General features: G+C 45.5%; 1 protein-coding gene across 3 annotated transcripts in view; it reads left to right on the top strand.

The window, feature by feature from the left end:
* The first annotated feature begins 1,400 nt into the window (after positions 1 to 1,400).
* LOC116947487 (transmembrane and coiled-coil domains protein 2-like) overlaps positions 1,401 to 22,611 on the top strand; it is a 54,000-nt gene continuing 32,789 nt past the window's right edge. The window contains exons 1-2 of one of the 3 annotated variants that reach the window (XM_032963292.2): positions 1,401 to 1,615; positions 2,047 to 3,406. In XM_032963292.2, coding sequence (XP_032819183.1) covers positions 2,507 to 3,406 — 900 coding nt within the window. In that variant the 5' untranslated portion in view covers positions 1,401 to 1,615; positions 2,047 to 2,506. Of the gene's footprint in view, positions 1,647 to 2,046; positions 3,407 to 22,611 lie in introns of those variants that run through there. The other 2 variants (XM_032963291.2, XM_032963293.2) reach the window with 2 other exon arrangements.

Consider the following 22,611-nt stretch of genomic DNA (forward strand, 5'->3'; position numbering starts at 1 on the left):
CAGACGCAAGGCGGGGGGGGGGCGACAACGACGCCCGTCAAACCAATCGCGAGCGAGCCCCGCCCCCCCACCGACCGCCGCCGCCTATCCGCACTACGAAATGCAACGGCAACCCACGCTCATCACTAAGGGCGGAACCCCACTCCCCCCCACCAGAAGACAAAGACAAAGATCCCCCGTATAGCATGTCAACAGACTGTAGGGGCAAGTGCTGTTAGCGAGCAGCACCTATGAAGGCCGGCACGGCACACGATCGGTTCAGATAATCGTCACTGGTGTTGGCCGTGAGCGGGAATCATTTATATAGTTATAGTTCATTTATTTGGTATAGCCCTGTGAGCCATTCGGCTCTTGGATTAATCGATCTCGGGTCCCCGGGTTCGTAGCGCAGCGTAGCGCTAACCTCCCATCACCCCCCCCCATCATCCTCCCATCACACCCCTATCCCCCCCTCATCACCACCCCCAGCACCCCCCATCATTCCTCACCCCCCCCCCCCCATTATTCCTCCCCATCACCCTCCCCCTTTCACCACCCACCCATCACCGCCATCACCCCCCCACCAACACCCGCCCATCACCCCCCTATCCCCCCCATCACCCCCCATCACCACCCCCCATCACTCCTCCCCATCACCACCCCACCCTCCCCCCATCACCCCCCCCCCATGACCCCTCCCCATCACCCCCCTATCCCCCCCATCACCCCCCATCACTCCTCCCCTTTCACCACCCCCCCTATCCCCCCCATCACCCCCCATCACTCCTCCCCTTTCACCACCCACCCATCACCGCCATCACCCCCCCACCAACACCCGCCCATCACCCCCCACCCCCCCCCATCACCCCTCTCCATCACCACCCCCCCCATCACTCCTCCCCATCACCACCCCACCCTCCCCCCATCACCCCCCCCCATGACCCCTCCCCATCACCCCCCCCCATCTCCCCCATCACCCCCCCCCATCACCACCCCCATCACCACCCCCCCTATCCCTCCCATCACCCCCCATGACCCCTCCCCATCACCCCCCATGACCCCTCCCCATCACCACCCCCCATCACCACGCCCCACAACTCCAGGTTACGTCTCCCCGGAGCTCAAACACGATTGGTTTGCGCGTCAACAAGCCTCGCTGTGATTGGCCAAGGCCCCCCCCCCGCCTCCCTGCCCCCCCCGCCTCCCTGCCCCCCCCCCGCCTCCCTGCCCCCCCCCGCCTCCCTGCCCCCCCCGCCTCCCTGCCCCCCCCGCCTCCCTGCCCCCCCCGAACCGCATCCGGGAAGTTGGTGCCGAACAAATAAATAAATAATAAACAAACTATCCCCCCCCCCCCTCCGATAGAGGGCGATACATTCCCTAGCGAGCTTAGGCCGAACGCGCCGCGAGCGCGCGTCCCATTGGCCCGGCGACGTGGCGCGTGCCGCTCGCCGACCAATAGAAGGCCAAGAGACACCGGAGCGCGTCGCCTATGCAGCGTAGGGAATTGGAGACGTCGCTTTTAAATGCCCCCCCCCCACGACCAACAATCCCCGACGGGGTTGATAGGGGGGGGGGGGACCTGGCGAGCTTTAGTGGCAGAAGCCGAGCGAGGGCGGCACGGCGTGGACGGCGGCAGGTAGGGAGGCAGGGAGGCAGGCAAGAGAGAGGTGAGCGCGTGGCTCTCGCAAACAAAAACACCTTGATGGTACGGGGGGGGGGGGATAAGCGGCTTCAAACGCTCACCGGTAGATGTTGTATCAAAACTCCGTGTTCGTCTAATGCGATTCAGGGGATGGGGGTTGTTATTAAAATGACCGGCAGTTGTGTTTTTTTCTTCTTCTTCTAGTTGTTGCGCTTTGTTGTTGGTTCGGTAGAGCTGTTTTGGGTTTATTTTAGGAGCGGTTGTGTTGGTTGTTGGGTGGTGGGAATGGAGTTGGCCCAAGCAGATGTGTGTGTGTGTTTGTGTGGGACCAGGCTCTCTTGAATGCACGCGGTTGTGTGGATTTTGTTTTGTGTTATTAATTTGCTTTCTTCTTGTTGCTGTGGTTATTTTTGTTCTCCTTGCAGAGCTGTTTATTAAGAGTACTAAATTATCAACTTGTTCATATAGTTACGTTGGTTTGTTGGCGTATAAAGAGCGTTACCTAGCAAATACTGTAGCGATTAAACTTTAAATACAGGCTTCTTAGAATTAGCTGGGCCAAAACAAACTACACTGAAACTAACAAAATAGCTCTTTTTTTAAGACAACTCATTTTCGCCATAAAGGAGACTTCCATTATTTTTATATTTAAGTTGGACTTTGGCACGCATTTCCACGCGTCTTAAATCGTGAGTGGTTGGTAAGGTAACAGGCAAAGGAGGCGAGGTGAATTCGTTAACAATAACCATTGAAAGAAAGTGAGAGAGAGAGAAAACACACACACACGGGGAGAGAGATACACGAAGGGAAAAGTAAGCTCTTAAATGAGGCGACATTAACATTAAATGAGGCCCAAAAGTTGAGGCGGAGTGGGTTGGGAGGGCCATGAAGCGATTTCGGTCTGCCGAGCTGGGCCACGGAGGAGAGGGCCTGCCAGGTGGCCCGTACACGGCAGCAGGGTCTGAGGCAGCAGGTGGAGCTGGATCAGTAACAACAGCAGCAGCAGCAATCGGAGCCCTCGGATCTTCTGGAGCCGGAGGATCTGCGGCTTCTGGTGGGAAAGCAGCTGCTAGTGGTGGTGGTGGAGGAGGGCCTGCAGGAGCAACGATGTTCGGGCAGGGCTTCAAGCAGCTCTTTCAACCGCGGAAGCGCTCCAAGGACCGCGGTGTGACACCAACGCAGACGCCGATTTTGGAGACTCCGAGCCAGGCTCAGGCCCAAGCCACGGGTCCCGGTCTCGCCGAGGCTTCCCCCCTCACCCGCCGAGGTATAGGATTCGCCCCCGGAAGCGGCTCCGACTCTCAGCAGCACCTGCTGCAGCAGTCGGACTGCGAGGAGTCCGACGAGAGGTCTGAGCGGGATGGGTCGGCTGTGCCATCCACGGCAGACGAAGACACGGCGGGCACCCAAGATCGGCAGACCGCCTTCAACCGGGTGCTGCAGCAGATGAGGCCACGCGGCAGCGGCACCGGCAAACGGGGCTCGGGACCGAGCCAGCTGGACCCAGCGCCACTACCGCCGCCGCCGCCACCACCACCAGCAGCAGCAGCGCTCACCGCTGCCATCACCACCACCACGACCACCACTGCCGCTCTGGCCCAGCCGACGGCGACGTCGGTGGTAAGGCCAAGCCCGCAGCAGCACAGGAAGGCGGAGTCTTTGCCGCGAGAGCACAGCGGAGGTGTGGGGCTCCGACCCCGCTCTGCCTCAGCCACGGAGCCGGCCCTGGCTCATCCTCCACTGGGACCCCCGATGGATCCAGACGAAGGTGGCGGCTTCGAGCAGGTAAATGGAATCGCCGCGTGGTGGTGCCGAGTCATTTTGCCATTGAGGATCGCTTGACCAAATCACACCTGATCGCACTGCCATGCCTAAAACATGTTAATGACGCTGATCGCACATCCGATTAGCACGGTTGGCTACGTACTGTGCGAAAGAAGTTCAAAATACATACACACATATCCTTGGTTCTTTCGGTAAAGTCACGTAGAAGGGAAACAATAAAATAATAAAAATATAAAACAATAAAATTCTCACTACGTTTCGACTGCAACACAAGCAATTATCAGGTGTGCAAACAACAGCAAGAAAACTTGCTGTTGCAGTCGAAACGTCGTGAGAATTTTATTGTTGTGGTTTTCACACCTGATGATGATTGCTTGTGTTGCGGTCGAAACGTCGTGAGAATTTTATTGTTTTATATTTGTATTATTTATTGTTTCCCTTCTACGTGACTTTACCGAAATAACCAAGAATATGAATCCCTGCAGTCACGAAAGCTTTAAATCAAAATACATACACACATCAGCCGGAAAATGCTCGATCTCGGATGATAAGGAGGGGTTAACCTGAATAGTACTTAATGGATAACCACCATGCACACATAAGATGTAGACTCACAGGCTCCATATGGTAGGGCAGCAGAGAACAGTGCAGCGAAATCCATTGCTGTGCTGTACTTCTGTGCCCCTACGTCTGTGTCCGCCTTGTCCTATAACCTTCAAGATGACTTCCATAGTGTGGAGAGGGCTCCCCCCCCCCCCCCATCCAGCAGTCAATTTGCAAATTGGCTCTACGTGTATTTCCCTTTGTGTCTGGTTAATTGGCCATCTGGCCATCGAACAAAATGTTCCAACCCACTTGCCATTTCCAGGATTGTAAGACTTCTTGTACATCGCTTCATGTTTCCTAAAGACCCGTCAGCTGAAACGTTGCGATCTGTTCTTCCCTTTCAGTGAGAGCAACGCAAACCCTGTTTTCTTAATTAACCTGTTATTTGATTAGTAATGTGTTGCTTTTGTGGGTCTTTCATTGCTGTATCTACAGTATCTTGGTCATGTGTCCATCTGCCTACAAGAAATTAAGAAGAAATTAAGTAACTGTGTTGGTAGGAGTACACAACAAAATCTGAAACATAATTAGTGTTTTATTAACAGTATTACGACAGTAAAAACTATAACTGGCTAACATTTTGGACAATAAATCCTCCTTCCGTGTCTGCCAAGTCCCTTTGCCACTGCTTTGTATATTTTTCATGGAGAGATTCACACTTGGCATTATACTTGGGGACAAGGAAGAGTAACATGTGGATCGGGGAATATATGAAAGTTAGAGATTTCATATTCGCTGTTAAGAAAAGTTGTCTTGGGCAGGTCACGTTGCTGGAAGGCATGATGACCGGTGGTGAGAATGGCAAAGTGACAACCAAAGGAAGGATCTTTCTCGAGGTTGTCCAGTTGTGTACGTACGTATGTGGAACTTCTTTCGCACCGTACGTAACCAACCGTGCTATTCGGAAATATTAGCAATGAGATCAGTTTGGGTGCAGGAGATAGAAGGCTGGATAATTGTTTCTGTATAAGATAGATCGTGATGATTGGGGAGGCCTTCATCCAATAGTGGATAGTTCACAGCAAAGGCCCTTGTGCTGATTAACCACATTGTGTTTATAAACATGGTCTATTACTCTGTGTTGATATATTCTGCAGGTTATACGATATCATTGTGTTAGTGTCCATCTATGCATAGGCCTGGAAATATTTTACTTTGACATATGTACTATCAGATACAGTATTCTGTGTCAGCATTTTCATCTCCACTTATGACCTCTAGTTCACACTATTGATTTCCCTCCATCCAACATCCTGTGTTTAATATTATTAAAGCCTATGCATCATGTTCATACCTTTATTTTTCTTACTGGCTTAATATATGTGCTGTAAATGGCTGTATTTCAATTATTAATGGTTCATTCTAAGTGGTGTTACACATGAGCTATGTGTGCCTACCTGCCTGCTAGCCTACCTCGCATACCGACACAACATTGGGTGTATTACATCCAGTACTACCGTGACCAAATGTGGAATGCATTTGGCCTGTTTAGGTCTTGGGAGCTGAGCAGGCTTGAGCCTGAATCGTGATTGGATGAGTGACCACCATGTATTAAACAGGCATTGTAGCCTGCTGTGGGGGCTACGTTAGCAGTCAAGGGCAGTCAAGAAAAAATGTATTTTTGCACCCTACTATGCTCCGTCTTTGTTTCCCTCCTTCGCCAACCTGCACTGACAAGTTTACCGAAAGAACCAAAGAGTATGGATCCCTGCAGTCACGAAAACCTCAAATCTAGATTGACCAGTTTGGTGAAGTGTGGTCAAACAACCACTTGGGACCTGTAACGGTATCGGGAGGCCCTGAACACGTACATCAATGTTGATATGGTAAGCTTAGTGGTGTGTACTGATGGTGTGTGTTTTGCACAAGTGTGACAGACCAGGAAACGCGTTTATGAATGCTGTCGTATTTGGTGAGACCACTCGGGAACCCAATGTACCTTTGTATCTTAGTAACAGTAAAACAACAGTCATACAAAGAAAATGCTAACTTTTTTGCGGTGGTCTATGCATTTATATAACACTTATACGTACTTTTACGCTTAGCTGAAGTATTCAAAATGTAAAATAACATGAGCCCTTTACCCACCAAATCAGGCTTTATGCATGTAAAATGGGTGCCGCGTTGTTTGACGTCCGGTCATTGTATCCATTAACCTCACCATTAATTGCGTTTTCCGATTAAGATGTCCATTATGCATGCCTCTGCGTTTAATGATTTGTATTTAAAAATTGCCATCGATCTTCAAAAATCGACGGAGAACATTTTTAGTTTGAAACGGCCAATTGTTTGCTTTTTTCTTTGGACATTCACTTTGCAAATGGACCAACGTTTAACATAAGTTAGTTTCCTGATTTTTTTCATATCTCATCCACATCTCATTATTACACACTTTTATTATTATCACACACTTTTTTCACACACTTGTATTGAACTTTTTCCGTGTTGTCTGTATTCTTTGGAATCTTTGACACTTTTAAAGCTTGGGATCTACAAAGCCCAACGAGCTGAAATTTTCAAAACAGACTCGCCGCCTCGCGTAACAACAAGTGTACACAACTAGTACACAGACTCGCCGCCTCGCGTAACAATTAGTGTACACACAACTAGTGTACACACAACTAGTGCAGATGACCGCTTGTGTTGCGAACGAAACGTAGTGATATTTGTATTCACTTGATTATGATTATTTTATTGTTATTTTTTCTATCTACGTGACTTTACCGAAAGAACCATAGGATATGAATTCCTGCAGTCACGAAAGTTTTAAGTCAAAATTTAGTACACAACTACAACACACAAATAGTATACACAACTAATACACAACAATTGTACACAACTAGTACACACTAGTCCACTCAACTAGTACACTCAACTAGTACATTCAACTAATATACTCAAGTACTCAGTACACACAACGAGTAACACGACTAGTAACACGACTAGTAATACACAAAGGTAATAAACACGATTTTCAATGCGCACGCTTTTATTTTTTCAAAGTAGAAATTAAATAATTTTGACCCTGGAATTAGCACAATTTGATGTGATCAATAAAAGTGGGTGGCTTACTTTTGATGTGTTTAATATTCTTCATGCAGGCCACCCAATTTTATGGAGCACATCAAATTTGATTAATTCCGGTGTCAAAAGAATGTACTCATACTTTTGAGTGCAAATAAAAGTGTGTGCATCGAAACGCTTGTTTTTCCACAATTTTTTGTTTACAATTCAGCTTGCTTGCCTGTTGGTCTGAAATATTTGTCCTCTTGCCCTGGCGTGTGCCACTCCAATGTGTGGTGTACGAATTGTCGGCGATGGCAGTTGTGTTTTGTTAAATTCATCTTGAGGATGGTAAAGCTATATAGTGCGTTGGCTGCTAGCATCGTGATGGTGATTGCCTGCCTACGAGTGCTGCTTGTGCACGGGAGCACAATTGAAATTCCTGTTTAAACGTCAACCCCATTAATGCCCCCTTTTTAGTGCCGTATCTGCCCTTTAAATGACGCAGCTTCACGTTGTAATCGCCCATATGCTGTGTTCATGATACCGGATCGTGGTTATGTTGGATGGCATTCACGTGACATTGCTTGCGTATGAGAAAAAAATGCAGCTCTCGCATATCCGCGCTCGCGCGATTTGATGGCGGGTTTTCGTGTAATGCACATTTCATAGTTATAGTTTGTTTCCAAGGCTGAATGGCCAACAAGGATTTTCGTGCTGTCCATTAAAAGTCATTAGCCAGCAATAGCATTTGTAGATGGGTCCCTGTTGAGTGTTGATATTCCCAGCCAACCGAAAAGGGGATGTCCTGATTCCTATTTATAGAACGAGTGCGAGTAAGCAGGATTTCTGCTGAATTCACGTAATGGTGTATGGTCGAGGTGTCATGTCTTGCAGAGCAAAGAGGCAATGCTTTTTTGTCGTGAATATATTTTATCTTTCCTCCCTTTGACTGGGTTTCAGCAGTCCTACAGCCATTATTCAATTTGTTAGGCATTACAAACTTTGGCTAACAGGGTGATGTCAAACATTCGCTTGGCAGGTACGAGGTTGTAATTTGCACGTTGTAAAAAGAATAGAGCTTGAATGTGTAAAATCCTCTCTCTTATATGACATGCGTCTTTATGATATTGAAGATTAATGTGCACACCTGGCCACTTATTACAATCTGCTAAGATATAAGTGGGTATCGTGTAGCACAGTATTGAGGAACAACTGCACAACGTTTGTCTTCATTCATACTTTTTGTTAGTTTTTTCTTCTTCATCTGCCTTGCCATTATGAAATGTCAGCCGAGTCAGCAGGTACAGGGGATTCGTGGGGAAAAAAAAAAAAAACTTAAGTTTGCTCGCCCAGTCTTAACATTTCGACATCAATCTATTTACCTAGCCTTAGCTTTACTTTACGAGTACTGGGTGTCACTACTGTGAACGTTAAGTCGAACAAAACAGGGCGGTTAATAAAATGTACCATCACAAATCGTTTGCATCCATAGTAGAGGTGTTTGGGTTGGATCGCGTAAATAACCCCAAAACCTCCATTATGCATGATATTGGTCGCGAAAGCCTACGTGTTTAAACTACAACAAATTTGCAATTGAAAGTAGGGGCAACAGCTTACACTGAAAAAAAAATCGCGAGTGCTTATAAATAACGATTAACTTTGTATTGAGGGCAACAAAATACAAGCTTACAGTCACATATTTCTCCACCAGAAATGCACTTTGTCATTGTGAAGCGTACTGGATAATCGTTATTGTAAACCTGAAACATCTGGGATTTGTTTGGGATTTGTTCACTTTAAAGTTGTCACGCGCGCACAAAAATGCGTCGCTGTGGCGCGTAAAGCTGCTTTTAAGCTGGTGCTACCCACAGCCGGCGATGCTTGATGTGCGCTTTGTGTGAGCCCTGCGCCCACTATAACCGGAAAAGCCATGCCGTACGAGTTTATGGCGCCTCAATCAGTGCCCCTCGCACAGGAGGACTTGCGGTGAGGTGGCACAGCGTGGAACCTTACGCGCACACACACCACCGATGGCTAACGACACCTTTGGCACGAAAGACTTGTCTTGTAGGTGGCTTTGTAGGAGGCTTGAGTTAAACGTGCGTTTAATTTTCGTGGGTCTTTGGACAATCCCTTCCCCGAGTGGTCATTGTTTTGAAGGAGGGAGACGATTTGCTATTTTTGGAACTTTGTACCCAGAAGGCTGGAGCCAAACCCAAAACTTGAGTGAATGGCGGCGCAGGTCACTCACACTCCTCACATATAAATTGCTTACACCTCAGTAAAACGACCTGAGGGCCATATCACCTGGAAGGCGTCTGATCTTGGCAGACCTCGGATAGTAAGCAGGGTTGAGCCTGAAGTCTCCTGCGATGAGGCTGTTACATTAAAGGGGTATCTTCGGCTGCTGCTGGGTAAAGTTATGGACAGCAGGGGGCAGTGTAGCTAAAAAGTTAGTTTTTGTACGGTACCATACGTCGTCTATGCCCCCTGCCTACGCCAAACCCGCACTGACCAGTGTGGTGAACTGTGGTCCTCATGACGGACATGGCGTAGGGAAGCAGTCATCCAACAGTGGATTGACAAAAGGCTTGTACGCGTGTACACACTAAAACGAGACTGAAAATGCAGGTTTTGCGCTGCGTACTTTTCAAATCGCCCCGAAGCTTTTACCCAGACTGCCTAATTGAAGGCAGTGGCATATTGTGCGCGTGTACTTCTGGTGTTGTGGGCATTGCCGCACCACATAGCATGTGCTGTCAACCATATCTCGGATGATCTAGCAAGTCCCCCCCCCCCGGAACATCGCCTCTGTGGTGTTGTGTGTATTTGTCACCGAGAAGCAATTGCGCAGTTGCGAGGGGAGGCTAGTTTTTCACCCCGACCTTGTCTGATGGCGTTGTCTGCGCATGTTGCCATACATAATTAATTGACTCCACGGTTGTTGTTGTGTGTGGGGGGGGGGCCTGTAAACCTATACGCTTTGCAGTCTGGAGTGTTCTGGCTCACCACAGCCGCAGAAGTTCCTTGCCAAACGCACGGCGGAAACGCATTATTGCTCATGTCTCTGCCGTTTTGTGCATCCGGTACACAGGTAAGCTCGGAGGGACACGTTTACATTGTGAAGAGAGGCCATAAAGTTTGTTTCGCGTATTACGTTTTTGATATACCCATATACCCCACATTTCAGCCGAGTCAGTACAAAGTATCTGTCAACTGTAGTTGGAGCTTTTAGGCTGTGTTTAAAGAAGACGTTAATGATTAACATTCATTCGTTTTTTATACCGACTACAGCACAATGCACAATATAATAATGCCGTTTAAAAAAGGTGTGAGATAATGCGAGTTGACCTACAACCGTGCCTATTTTGTAATGTTTCCGAAGCTCGTTATTGGTGGACAGAGGTCGGATTTTAACAATTTGAAGCAGCAAACCCTGAACTCAAAAGCAAGCGCACAGCTCACTAGGTCAACCTAATAACCGTAGTTCCATATTAAAGTATATGTTTTATAATGTGAAACTGCTTTGGCAGTGAGGCACAAGCGCCATTAATAATAATAACTCACTAACACTGCCCTAAATAGGAAAACGATGTCTAATGGGTGAAGTTTTGGGCAGTGGTCCTTCAGTCACCTTTTTGCTATGAAGATGGACCACTGCCCAATAACGTCACCCATCATATAATTTATCTTCTTGAAAAAAGTGTTTTTTGACAAATGTGGTGAGTTTTGTAACTCGTTCCATGTCTTCACAAGGGTCTGGCAGAGTACCACTGTTACAGGGTAAGGATTTGCATTTTACTGTGTGCCGTGCTTAAATTCTATCACATCTCAAAGCGAGACTGTTAAACAGACCTGCCCTCTTACACAAACCTTGGCTCATACGTGTATGGGATAGTGGACATTCACACAGAGAGTCGTGTAAAAACCACTGCTGGATGAGGACTTTTCTAAGCAATGCCGGTTGTGGCAGTTATATGACCATATTTCACCGTAATGTTCAATGCTTTTTTTTACGAAGGCAGAGTAGTGTAGATGTAGGAGAACAGATTGGATGTTTTTGCACTGCCCACTGGTGTCCACCGCGTAGCACAGCCTCGCAGCGGCCTATGACTACCTGGCTTTGGATGGTGGCTGGCCATCCCAAGCACCATCCAGGCTTAGCTGTTGCTCACCTTCAAATGCACCCCGAGTAATTTTGGTCATGGGCGAGTTCCCATCGGATGACTGGAAAGGCACTCGCATGGAAAAGGCACACTGTCTCGTGTTGTACTTTGGCCCACGTAGTAGCGGTTACATTCAGCAATATAGCTGGCGGCTTTTATCGGTGCAATGCGCCATCATGTAATGCTTTCTGCTTCAGCTCCCTTTTTACTCTTGTACTCCTTTCTGGTTGGACCTTGGTCGCAACACGATCTCAGCTTGGGGACATCTTTTTTGGCAGACCTTTTGTGTGAATACAAGACACATGATGCCCCCTCAACGGTAATGCAGACTTGTGTAATGTAAGCCAGCTCTGCGTTTTTATTTTTTATTATTTTTGCAGCAATTTACAAATGGAGGCGATGCCATGCAAACACCCAGCAATGTACGTGGGCACGCAGCGTAACGTGAACCGCCGTGTGTGTTCATGAATGCATCCATACTTCACTCTTATTGTGTACTCTGTGTGACTGGTAAGTCTGCATTACCAGGGAATTGTATTGCACTTCACACCTTTTGAAGGTCGGGTTGTGAATTTTGTTCGGTTTCCCTTTTGTCGCGAATTTTTCCACCTCGCACCGACTCTGTGTCAGTGTCAGAAGAGTCGCACTGGATTGGGTTGGTCGCATACCACAATTGGCAGATCTGACGGTGCCTCAGGGTCAGAGCAAGAGTCTGCAAATGAGTGGAATTTTTTTTTTAACTGGGCACTGAACCAACTGAGCAATAAGTAATTTTTTTTTATTGCTCTTAAGCGATTGTGCGAGATGCTTCTTCGGAGCCTCTGGTCTGGGTTCTTTTGAGCTGCTGTGTTGCTACCTTTCCTGCCGAAGAAATAGGCAGACTTCAAAAGCGAGGAGGTTGACCTCTGCAAGTTACGTTGGGGATTCAAGGCGACCTCCAAAAGAGGGTCTTGTACAAATGAGTGTTCGTCAACCTGAGTTGCTGAGTGTGGCGTTTGTGCTACCTGTATTTGTAATGTGGTGAGAGTCTCGGGTGAAGAAACAGTTTCATTCCACCTGCGCCATCGGAGAAGGACAGACTGGCCATTCTGTTGTTTCACATTTACAAGTCGGAATAATGGGTGTTTTGTCAAAAGTCATATTGTTAAGTTTGTTCTCCTTTCCCTGCATTCGTTTGTTCCCCCCCCCCACACCTCCGATTAGCACGTTTGGCTATGTACGGTGCGAAATAAGTTCTACATACATTGATGACACCTGCGCCTAACAAGAGCTTCTTCCAAAAAACTTGCTTATGTGCCATGAACCCGTAAATAATTAATGGGGTTTAGGTTTTATATTTCCTTTCCTCTGCACTTTAGTACCAGTATCTATTTTAGTGAAATTTTTACAATTACAATCCAAATTTGGATTTATTTAATGTACCGTAGTGTCTAAATTATAATCGCATCTAATGTTTAAAATCTAATATTCGAACACAACAAATGCTCCCATTGGTGAAACTTTAACAACAAACAACAGTTTGCAATGTTATTACAATAACGATTAAAATAAATAGTACCCAACTCTTGTAATTATTCTTATTTACAATGGTTAATACTTGAATCACTCATAATATACATGAACAGCCATCTGTTGTTCCATTGCTGGATGTGGGCCTCTACACACCATGTAGATTAAATTTTGATTTAAAGCTTTCGTGACTGCAGAAAATTCATATTCTTAGCTCTTTGGGTAAAGTCACGTTGAAGGGAAACAATATTATTTTATTGTTTCCCTTCAACGTGACTTTACCGAAAGAGCTAAGAATACCATGTAGGTTGTTGGGGTTATTTCACCATGCTTCACGTTGGTAAATTCGATTTGAAGATGGGGGCAGACTTAGGAGCACAGGAGTCCGACAATAGCTTTGCTCAACCCTCTGCTGCACACCACAGAGCCCTACAGCCGATATGACACCAGGCCTGTTATGTATGATGGTCACCTTTTGAAAGCGCTTTCTAGGTTCAACCTTGCTTAGATTTTGATGTCTATCGAGATGAAGCGCATGGCCGCCTGATTTGACCACAGGCATCGCTAATAGTTTAGTAATACCTGAATGCTACACCACAGAATTGTATCATTGGTATATCCATTTTATATTTAAGTGAGCAGGCCGAGTGGTCATTCGTTTGACAATGAAAATGTATTTTAAATGCATTTCTCCTTTGCTCACCAGCGCTATTCCACATGGTGTCTTTTCGATTGGGCCCACTGGAGTGTGGCCGAGTAAATTTTAAGTCATGCATCGGTTAAATTCAGGCTGCAAAAAATGCATACCAAAGATGTGAGCCATCTGTGTTCCTCCAGAGAGGCTCACTCGGGCGCTGCTGACAGATTGCAGGCGAATTGGACGGGAGAGGACGATGCATTATTCACTTAAGTGAATGGGACATACCTGATGTGGCCAATCTGCAAAATAAACTGGATGGATTGCGCCTTGTGCTCTGAAATCGGTTTTGTTGTCTTGGAAATGCAGTTGCGTGCAATGACACGTTGGCTTGGCTCAAGATACAACAACAGAATCAGAATCGGAGCAGAATTTTTATTTCTACTAGAGGAATCCAGTGATCTATAAAGCTCTTTTTCACAGATGTCCAGTAAAACAAGCCAGGAGGTTGGGGGTTAGAAGTGATGGTTTCCAGTGTCGACCGGTGAAGCTGGTTTTCAGAAGTTACCCTCGGCCCACTGTCACGTGATGTGATCGATCTCTGTGGAAGGGTGTGTCTATGTCGTTCAAATGCCGGTCCTGCTAAGTCAAGCGAACTCACAGGAACCAAATATAACAACCGTATAAGATGCCGATGGATTACCGGCACCAGATGCGAGAGAGAGGTCATCATCCTTGGTGATGCACTTCATGGTGAACATAACAAAAATGCAAGGATTGCCTCTTTAGCTTTAAAAGTGCGAAATTGAGTTGCCAGGTTGATAATTGTTGATCAGATTTGTGCAATTTGCCACAAAGTGTTAACAAATTTTAGTTTGTGCCATTTTTGTTCGTATGTAAATTATGTTAAAACGTGTTTTCAGTGTTAGAGCGAGCGGCTCGTCATTGGAAGGCTGCGAGTTCACATCCGAGTCGGTGGTTGACTCGGCCCATCATCCCTCTGGGGCCTTTACAATGCACACCAATTTGTGAAGTGTACATTGGTTGTCCTTTGGATAGACTCTACCGCGCCATAAAAACGATTAATTTCCTCAATGGAGATGACCACCGCCTCATTGCTCATTTCGAATAACAATAACAACTTTGACTTAACTTCCCATGTAACTGCAGAGGCGAGTGAACGCCAGCAGATGGAGACACGCTCAAGCGGGCACGTGTGCGCTTGCGATCCCTTGTTGGCTAAAACAAACAAACAAACCCCCCCCCTGTAAACACGTTCAAGAGAAACCCCCATCCGCAATTAGAGTGCGACATATCCCGACAAATGGCATTGACAATGCAGCTGTGTTGCTCCATGCGCAGTGAGAGCAATGCGCACACGTAGCTGAACAGTCGTGGCATTTATCGATGCAGTAAATGCTATTTTTCCCAAAAATGTCTTCCCACAAAAGAACATTTCTTTTTTTTTACTTAATGGTGTGTGGTGATTGTGAGTTTGTAAATCCACTGCTGGATGAGGGCCTCCCCTTGGCTTTGTTGGTCATGGGGCTTGCATGGCTGTACCTTGCCCCCCCCCCCCCCCCCTTGCTGGGTGGGAATTACTGAAGGTTTGGGGAGTTATTGTACAGAACAACGAATTTTTCTGCACTGCCCTCTGCTGTGCTCAACATATCCCTGTCCCCTATCACGACACATTGTGCATGTTGATCATGCAGCTTGCTTGTATTCCAAGATCTGGTGAGTGTCAGGTGATCTGGTGCCTAGGTATGGAATATAACCATGGGTGTGTTTGATAACGCAGTTACCTGTGGAAATCTAATCTGTGGTTTCCGGGTGACTAAGAGGTCGGTGCACTGTATACTGATATCCTGGTTTTAAATCTAGATTTTCTTTCAGCCATGTTTGAACAACTCGGGTTCTCCAGGTACAGGGAATTGATGGTTTTAGCCGAGTAATTCATGAGCGCACAGCAACATCACATTATTTGTTTATTTTTTCCCACTTCTAGCTTTAAAATTACAATGTTCGATTTGACTGCCATGTGATGAATATTTTTCTTTAGCTTTGCGTGAAATATGTGCTCCTTGGTACGTTTGATAAATTGAAGGGATCACAGACATGGCTCTGAAACTCCTTTTCAGGGCAATTCTCTAGCACGGATGGTCCCCAAGCGGTGACTTTACCGACCACTGGTGGCCCAGTGGTCGGTGAATCACCTATCTGCAGCAGTTCCATGAACCATATATGATTTGCTTTTTTCAAACCCTATATTTTTGTCAAACATTTTTTGAGGCTTGACAGTGTTATGAGAGGTGTTGGGATCCACTTCTGTAACACGTGGGGATTGTGCCGCTCAGGGAGAGTTCTCAATGGATCTCTCCTGGCATGTAGCTGATGGCGCAACTGGAATTAAATTGGGGGGGGCTGGAAATAAAAAAAAATATATAAACATCTGCTGTTTAAATGTCAGGCTCACTCGGCATGCTGTAAGGTTATGGCTGGGGAGGCAATTAGGAACGAAGGACAAAGATCTTGAGACGAGTGAGTCATTGCTGTGAGCTGCTGTTACGGCAGTGTGGATACATCTGTAGCAGGCAGGATACTTGCGGAGGAGTGCATGAGTGAGTATCGGCGTCGACAGCTTTCGGAGAGAGAGCCCATTGTGGGCTAACGGGGAATAATAACCCACACGTTTTCACTACAGAGGGCCCAGTGTCTGAAAAAGCAAGTGGTACTGACAAGGCACCAAGAAAAAGTCGCACCCCTTTTTTTCTTGATAGTTATATAATTGATTTGCATATAGTGCTTGTTGGGACCTATTCGGACCGAAGTTTAAGCTTTGTGGTTTAGTCTGTTTATTTATCTAAATCTTATGAAAACGTTCATTAATATTCCACCAGTGTATCTGCAATAGTTGGCCCAACAGTTGAATGGCCCAACAGTCGAATGGCATGCTTAATCTTATCAGCTTGAGGCAATTATTAAAAGTGGAGAGAATAATCATTAGCTCAGATTAATTTTAATGTTTCCCAAGTTATTACTTTTACAATTAATCACAATTTCATTTTCATGTTAAAACTGTTGCAAAAAAATCTGGGGATAATCATTGTTTTGGTTTATTAATTGTCATTAAATGTGTTTTTATATAATACTGGATGAAGCTTTTATTAAAGGTTATACCAGTGTTATATCGATCACGATATAATTTTCTCCGATACCAAGGTTCTTTGCAAACCCACGGGTTTTTATCAGAAATTTGTTCACGAGGCAATTCAGATCTACAGACACAATTTCAACCGAGAAGATGGTTTCAAATTAAGCAACCATTGGAAAGATGTTCTAAATCGAACCAAACATTAAACTAATTTTCAATGGTATAGTATATTTTTCAAGTAGTGGTAACCCAAACTTTCGCAGCTTCTTAAAATCCCCTTTTCACACCACCAGCATGTGGACGCTACCTTGCCCCCTCACCAGCCTGCACAGGTCGACCCCCTCCCTACCTTTCATCATGCTAAGTCCGCCTATTAAAATGCAAATTTTTATGCTAATTCCTTTGTCAAGGCACCTTAATTACTCTCACACAGCTTAAAGGTCGCGGTCTGAGCTTGGCTGTGTTTCACTCCAGCGCTGTCCTCGAGACAGTCTGGTCCCTTCACCTGATGAAGGCCGCTTGTGTTGTGGCCGAAACGTCGTGATTTTTGTTGTTTTATTTTTTACCTACGTGACTTGACCGAATAGAACCAAAGAGTACAGTGTTATATCACTGCCTCGGTAACAAGTCCTAGCTCATAAGCCATTACGTTTATAGAAATGTTATTTTGTACACTTCTCAAAGTTGTTTTTATTATTCTTTGGGTCTTTCGGTAAAGCCACGGAGATGGAACAAATAATAAAAATAATAAAGAAAAATTATTATCATCTAAAAGCCCTTATGAAACACATTACCTTATTCAATACCACAATATAACGATTTGTTTTCCCTTTGCCAAATGGTACCCTTGTTGCTTTGATAATCAATACTTCCATGAATTTACGAGTTGTGCATTTTGGAACCCTGTAAAAGTGTATTGGTAGCTCATGCATGCAATAATTATTTGTTGTATTTCTGGCCTTTGCTGTATACACAGTTCCGGACAAATGCAACCTTGGAGTACAAGCGTAAATACTTGAACACTGTTTGAAAATACCCAGTTAGCAGACATTAATTCTCGAATAAACTAAACTGTAAACTAAACTCTTTATTTTAGCAGGTAAAGCCCACGGAGCTATACAGCTCTTTTTCAGAAGTGACCTGGCCACAAATAGCTCAACGAAAGTGACTTATCGTGTGGAAATTTATAGCAGCGAATTACTCCTAAACGTATTTTTCTCAATGTGGAGGGAAAAACCAAAGGACCCGGAGAAAAATCCACATGACCACGGGCAGAGATAATATGCAAACTCCAAATATACAGGCGTCAGGTTCAGGGTTGAACCCACGACCTCCTGCATACTAGGTAAGGGGAGTTCACATCTTGCCACCGTGAAGAATGTTACTTCTAATTGGCCCTTTGATTGAATTGTTGAGGATGTGTCCAGAAACACTGCCTTCTACAGTGTACGCAATAGTGTGTCCATAATAGAGATTTTTGGATTGGATCGCGTTAATATAAATGTGTCGTTAAACATGCCCCCACCACCAGACGCAGCCAATGAGTAAGATTTGTCACGTGAACAAAAAATGCAAATTCGTTATTAGTTCAGCACACCGGTGTGTTGGAGAGCAAACCCACAACATTTAAAATTCGAGTACAGTGTACGCAATAGTGTGTCCATAATAGAGATTTTTGGATTGGATCGCGTTAATATAAATGTGTCGTTAAACATGCCCCCACCACCAGACGCAGCCAATGAGTAAGATTTGTCACGTGAACAAAAAATGCAAATTCGTTATTAGTTCAGCACACCGGTGTGTTGGAGAGCAAACCCACAACATTTAAAATTCGAGTACGACGTTTCTACAACACATTTCCGACACTGGTGTGCTGAACTAGTCACGAATTGGCAACTTTTTTTACGTGACAAACCTTACTAATTGGCTGTGGTCAGGTGGTGGCGGGTTTAACGACACATTGGTATGCAATCTAACCCAAAAATGTCGATGGAGAATATTGGTCACGAAAGCCTACTATATGTTAAACTGCAAATAGTGTGTGCTGCGTACGTTTCAGTTGACTCGCGTATGTCCTCCCTACCACTCGCTGAGCAATGGGAAGTTGGCAATTACGATGTAATTGCTCTGGTCAATTTCCTATAAAGCACTGCTGATGGCCTCGGTCCATGAAGCCCCCCTGACATGATTTAGTTGTTGGTTTTGATAGGCCCAATTGATCGTATTAAGGTGGCCTCTCGGTCCACTGGCCCGTTTTCGACTGCAGGCCTGCAAAATTTAGGCGAGGTGATGTGTTGGAAAAGCCTCTGAGTCTCCCGGCAAAACATGTTCCCAGCTGATAAAGGCCGCATTACAAACGATGAGCATGTGTGCCTGTTCGTTATTTTTGTAACACAGGACATTGTGGGAAGATGCGGAGGACACAATTGCATAAACTTTTAACCGCGGAGCGTGCTCATTAAGTGGCTATGCCTCGGTGGCCTTGTGGAATTTTAACAAGCACATGTTGTAAAATTTGTCAACATGGTAAATGCCATGCAACCAAATTATAATCCAGTAATTTTGGTTGTCACTCTCACAAATTGTTCTTAATCTTTTTTTACCGCGTGTGAATGCTGTAAATTAATAGAATGTGTTTGTGCAGGGAAAGGTAACGGTGCCAAGCAAAATTGTGGTGCAGGGGTTATTTTGAAAATTAGGCAGAGGGTGCAGAGTCGAGCCGCTTATTGATGTGTGTTTGAGTAGTCGCTGCAGGCAGAATGCAGCATGAGGTCATGTTAAAGGATTCTAACAGGGTTACGCTTACCAGTAGGCATGTAGGAGGTGACCAGGTGGCTCAGAAGTCATAGCGCTGTGCCGATACCGCCGAGATCCTGGGCTCGAATTAAGGCAGGTGCCAGTTAACAGGTCCCTGCAGGGTGGGCTGGTAGGAACATTGGAATTTTTTTTACACCCAACAGCACGAGATTTCACTTCGTTAAAGTATTGAAAGGGGACGGACGGACACATTAATCTATTGCAGGCTGGTACACTCAGTTTACAACTTCGTTCCTACCAGTATTATTCCAGGCTCTCATTTGTTGCGAGCTAATAATCTCAGTTTTTGACTGCAAAAACAAACCAAAAACCCCCATTATGTTAAATGCGGTATCGCACATCAATTTAGATAACTTGCTGCTCTGAGGATTGAAACATTAGTTTGGCTGTCGTGAACGTGAATCTGTATGGCAGGGCATGTGGGAGAGTATGGTGTCCCCCACCTGTGCAGACCAGAGGCCACCGTGAAGGATTCTTGGAGGTAGCCGTGTAACGACCGCTTCCGTGGACACGATTCTGACGCGGAAGAGTTGCGCCGCTCTGCGAGGTCTACGAATGGACACGTCGTCGCGTGACACGACACCGATAGCAGACGGCACAATCGGGTAAAGTTTGGGAGCGTTAAAAGGAAAGACAAGTCGACATGCAGTGATTAATCGAGTCATCGATTGCTGTCACTTATTTACGTGTCGCAATCCATGCAGCGCATTTTGTGTTTGTGAATTGATCATTTGCAATTCGCATATTATCGTTTAAAAAAATTGCTTGAACATGCTGCCACTAGGGGCACTTTTAACCACAAAAATAAACATCTAATTTAATTTAATCGTGACAAAAACAATCCATTAAATCGCAAAGAGTGGGGGGGAGGGAGAGGTAAAACAGGTAGGGGTTAGTGATTGGGATTCATTGAGGAAATACAAACTTGTCCTCTGGTAGAAAGTGGCCTCGGCTCTTCACAAATAAACCCACACATCTTTGGTATAATATAATTGCTGCCGCGAATGATTTTTGATGCAATTAATTAACTAATAAATACGTTTAATTGATTTTGATTTAAAGCTTTCGTGACTGCAGTGATTCATATTCTTGGTTTTTTCGGTAAAGTCACGTTGAAGGGAAACAATAAAATTATATTTTAAATGTTTCTTGCCGTTGGTTTTTCACACCTGATGATGACTGTTTGCGTTACAGTCGAAACGTCGTGAGAATTTTATTGTTTTATATGTTATTATTTTATTGTTTCCCTTCAACGTGACTTTACCGAAAGAATCAAGAATACATTTCATTGATGTTATCCTGAAGTTGAATTTAACTTTAAACCCCTCCCAGAAATATGTTTTTAAATGTGTTTTTGTAGTCCGGATCATGTCATAGTTATGCAATGATGGTTAAATGATAATATGAGCGGAGTGGTCTAACCAGTCTGTCTGCCTGCATGAATTTGTGGTACTCGCAGATTCACAAGTGATCGCCAAACAATGTTTCGCAGACACCCAGCAATTCTTAGGCATGTAACGCTGCATCGATTCACTCCGTTCCCGCGCTCATGATAACGTAACGTTGAATTGTGCATGTGAGATTCAATAATTTATGGTTTGTATATGTTACATTTAGGTTAACGGCGCAAACGAAACTTACTTTGCTAATGAACAAAAACACGAGCGAGATGGGAAAAATGAGACCAAGAATAATTGATTCTTAAATTGAATGGCCAGAATAATGATTCTGGAATGGGAGTGAATCATGATCTGCCAAGTATAGAAATTGCCACGGTATTTTATTTCATTGGTGGGATAATTGAGGAATTAATACAGATCATGAGTGGAGTTTGACAAACGTGATTAATCATGACAACACTCTATTTAAATATTGTGGCAATATTTTTCATCGTACATATAAATTACAATTAAAAATCTGTTAAAATAGTTAAAAATGGAAAATAAAATGTCCTGTTTTCTTTATTTTGTTGTTGTGCGGCCCGAGTTAAATTCATAGAAACATTGCTGGGTTTTTAAATGAACCGACTTGGGGTTGAAAAAAATGTCATTTTACCACAAACAACATTTTGCACTTTGGCTTTCACGTACCTCCAATATCTCTCCGGATGACTGTCAAAAGGAAGTGCGTCAATTTCCGGGACTAATCAGCCAGCGGTGCTCGTAAACGAAAGGTTAAACTTTTAACGGCGTGCGTTTTTAATGTAGACCGTCGTAAGACGGTGCCATTGTGTACAACGCACACGAATATCATCCGCGTCGACATGTCGATAGGCAATTAGAACGCATTTGTCGATGATGGCACATTCACACACACACACAATGGCTTGTCAGAATGCGACACCTGTTTATTCCGAACCATAATATTGACATTGCTCGTGTTTATTTTAAAGCATCAAGCACCCCCGAAGCGGACGAGTTCCTGTCGTCTTAAATGTCATTCCTCCCTCTCTCTCCCCCATTGTTATAGAGCACGGATCATTGTGTTAGCATTCATAGCCACACAGTGCCCGCCGTCCCTTGTTCCGCTCTGCCCCAAAACTCAAGCCACGGCATTTGAATGCCCGGTGCGTGGTGCGCCTTGCGCGCGCGAGGGGGGGGGGGGTCCCTTTCAGGAATTCAGGAGAGCAAAATCCTCCAAGAGACTGTTCCGTTCACAGAGTGAAATAATGAACTGACAACCTGAACTGTAAATCAAATGCCACAGCAGCACCCAGCAGGCAAAATGGCCTTGCTAACTGTGTACACACAATGGGGGTGTTCATATCACACAGCCAAGGAACCGAGTCGGGTCATATAATTTGTTCGCGTGTGTGTACTCTAAAATATTAATACCCCTTCCCCCCCCCCCCCCCCTTTCAAAATCAATAACTTGTGCCTTTTAATGCTTCCTCGTTCATAGGCCAAGTTTGAACACAGTGCGGTGCATGTTAAAATATCTGCACGACTAGCGAGCGCGCGCGATGTCACAGCCCATCCAACTCCCCCTCCACCCCCCCCCCACCATCTCCCCCTGTGAGATGTGAGAAAATGGTACAGTCTGCAGGGTTGTTGAGAATCACCAGCGGGGCAGGTTTACACATCAGGTGAAGCCCCAGGGCTCATCCAACCAGTCCGCTCGCTTCTCTCCACTACGGCCACCGCAGCAGAGTATCCTCCTCCTCCTCCCTTACAGTAACTCTGTCGCGTGCGCGCGTGCGTGGGGTTTTTTTTGTTGGTGTGCGAGAGCCCCTCAGTCACACGGGGAATGTGCGGCGGGCCGACAAGATCGTCTTTCCCCGAGCGGCTCTCTGATGGTGGGGGGGGGGGGG

This window comes from Petromyzon marinus, chromosome 30 (assembly GCF_048934315.1).
Source record: "Petromyzon marinus isolate PM22_M1 ecotype Great Lakes invasive population chromosome 30, UKy_Petmar_22M1.pri1.0, whole genome shotgun sequence".
NCBI classification, from domain to species: domain Eukaryota; kingdom Metazoa; phylum Chordata; class Hyperoartia; order Petromyzontiformes; family Petromyzontidae; genus Petromyzon; species Petromyzon marinus.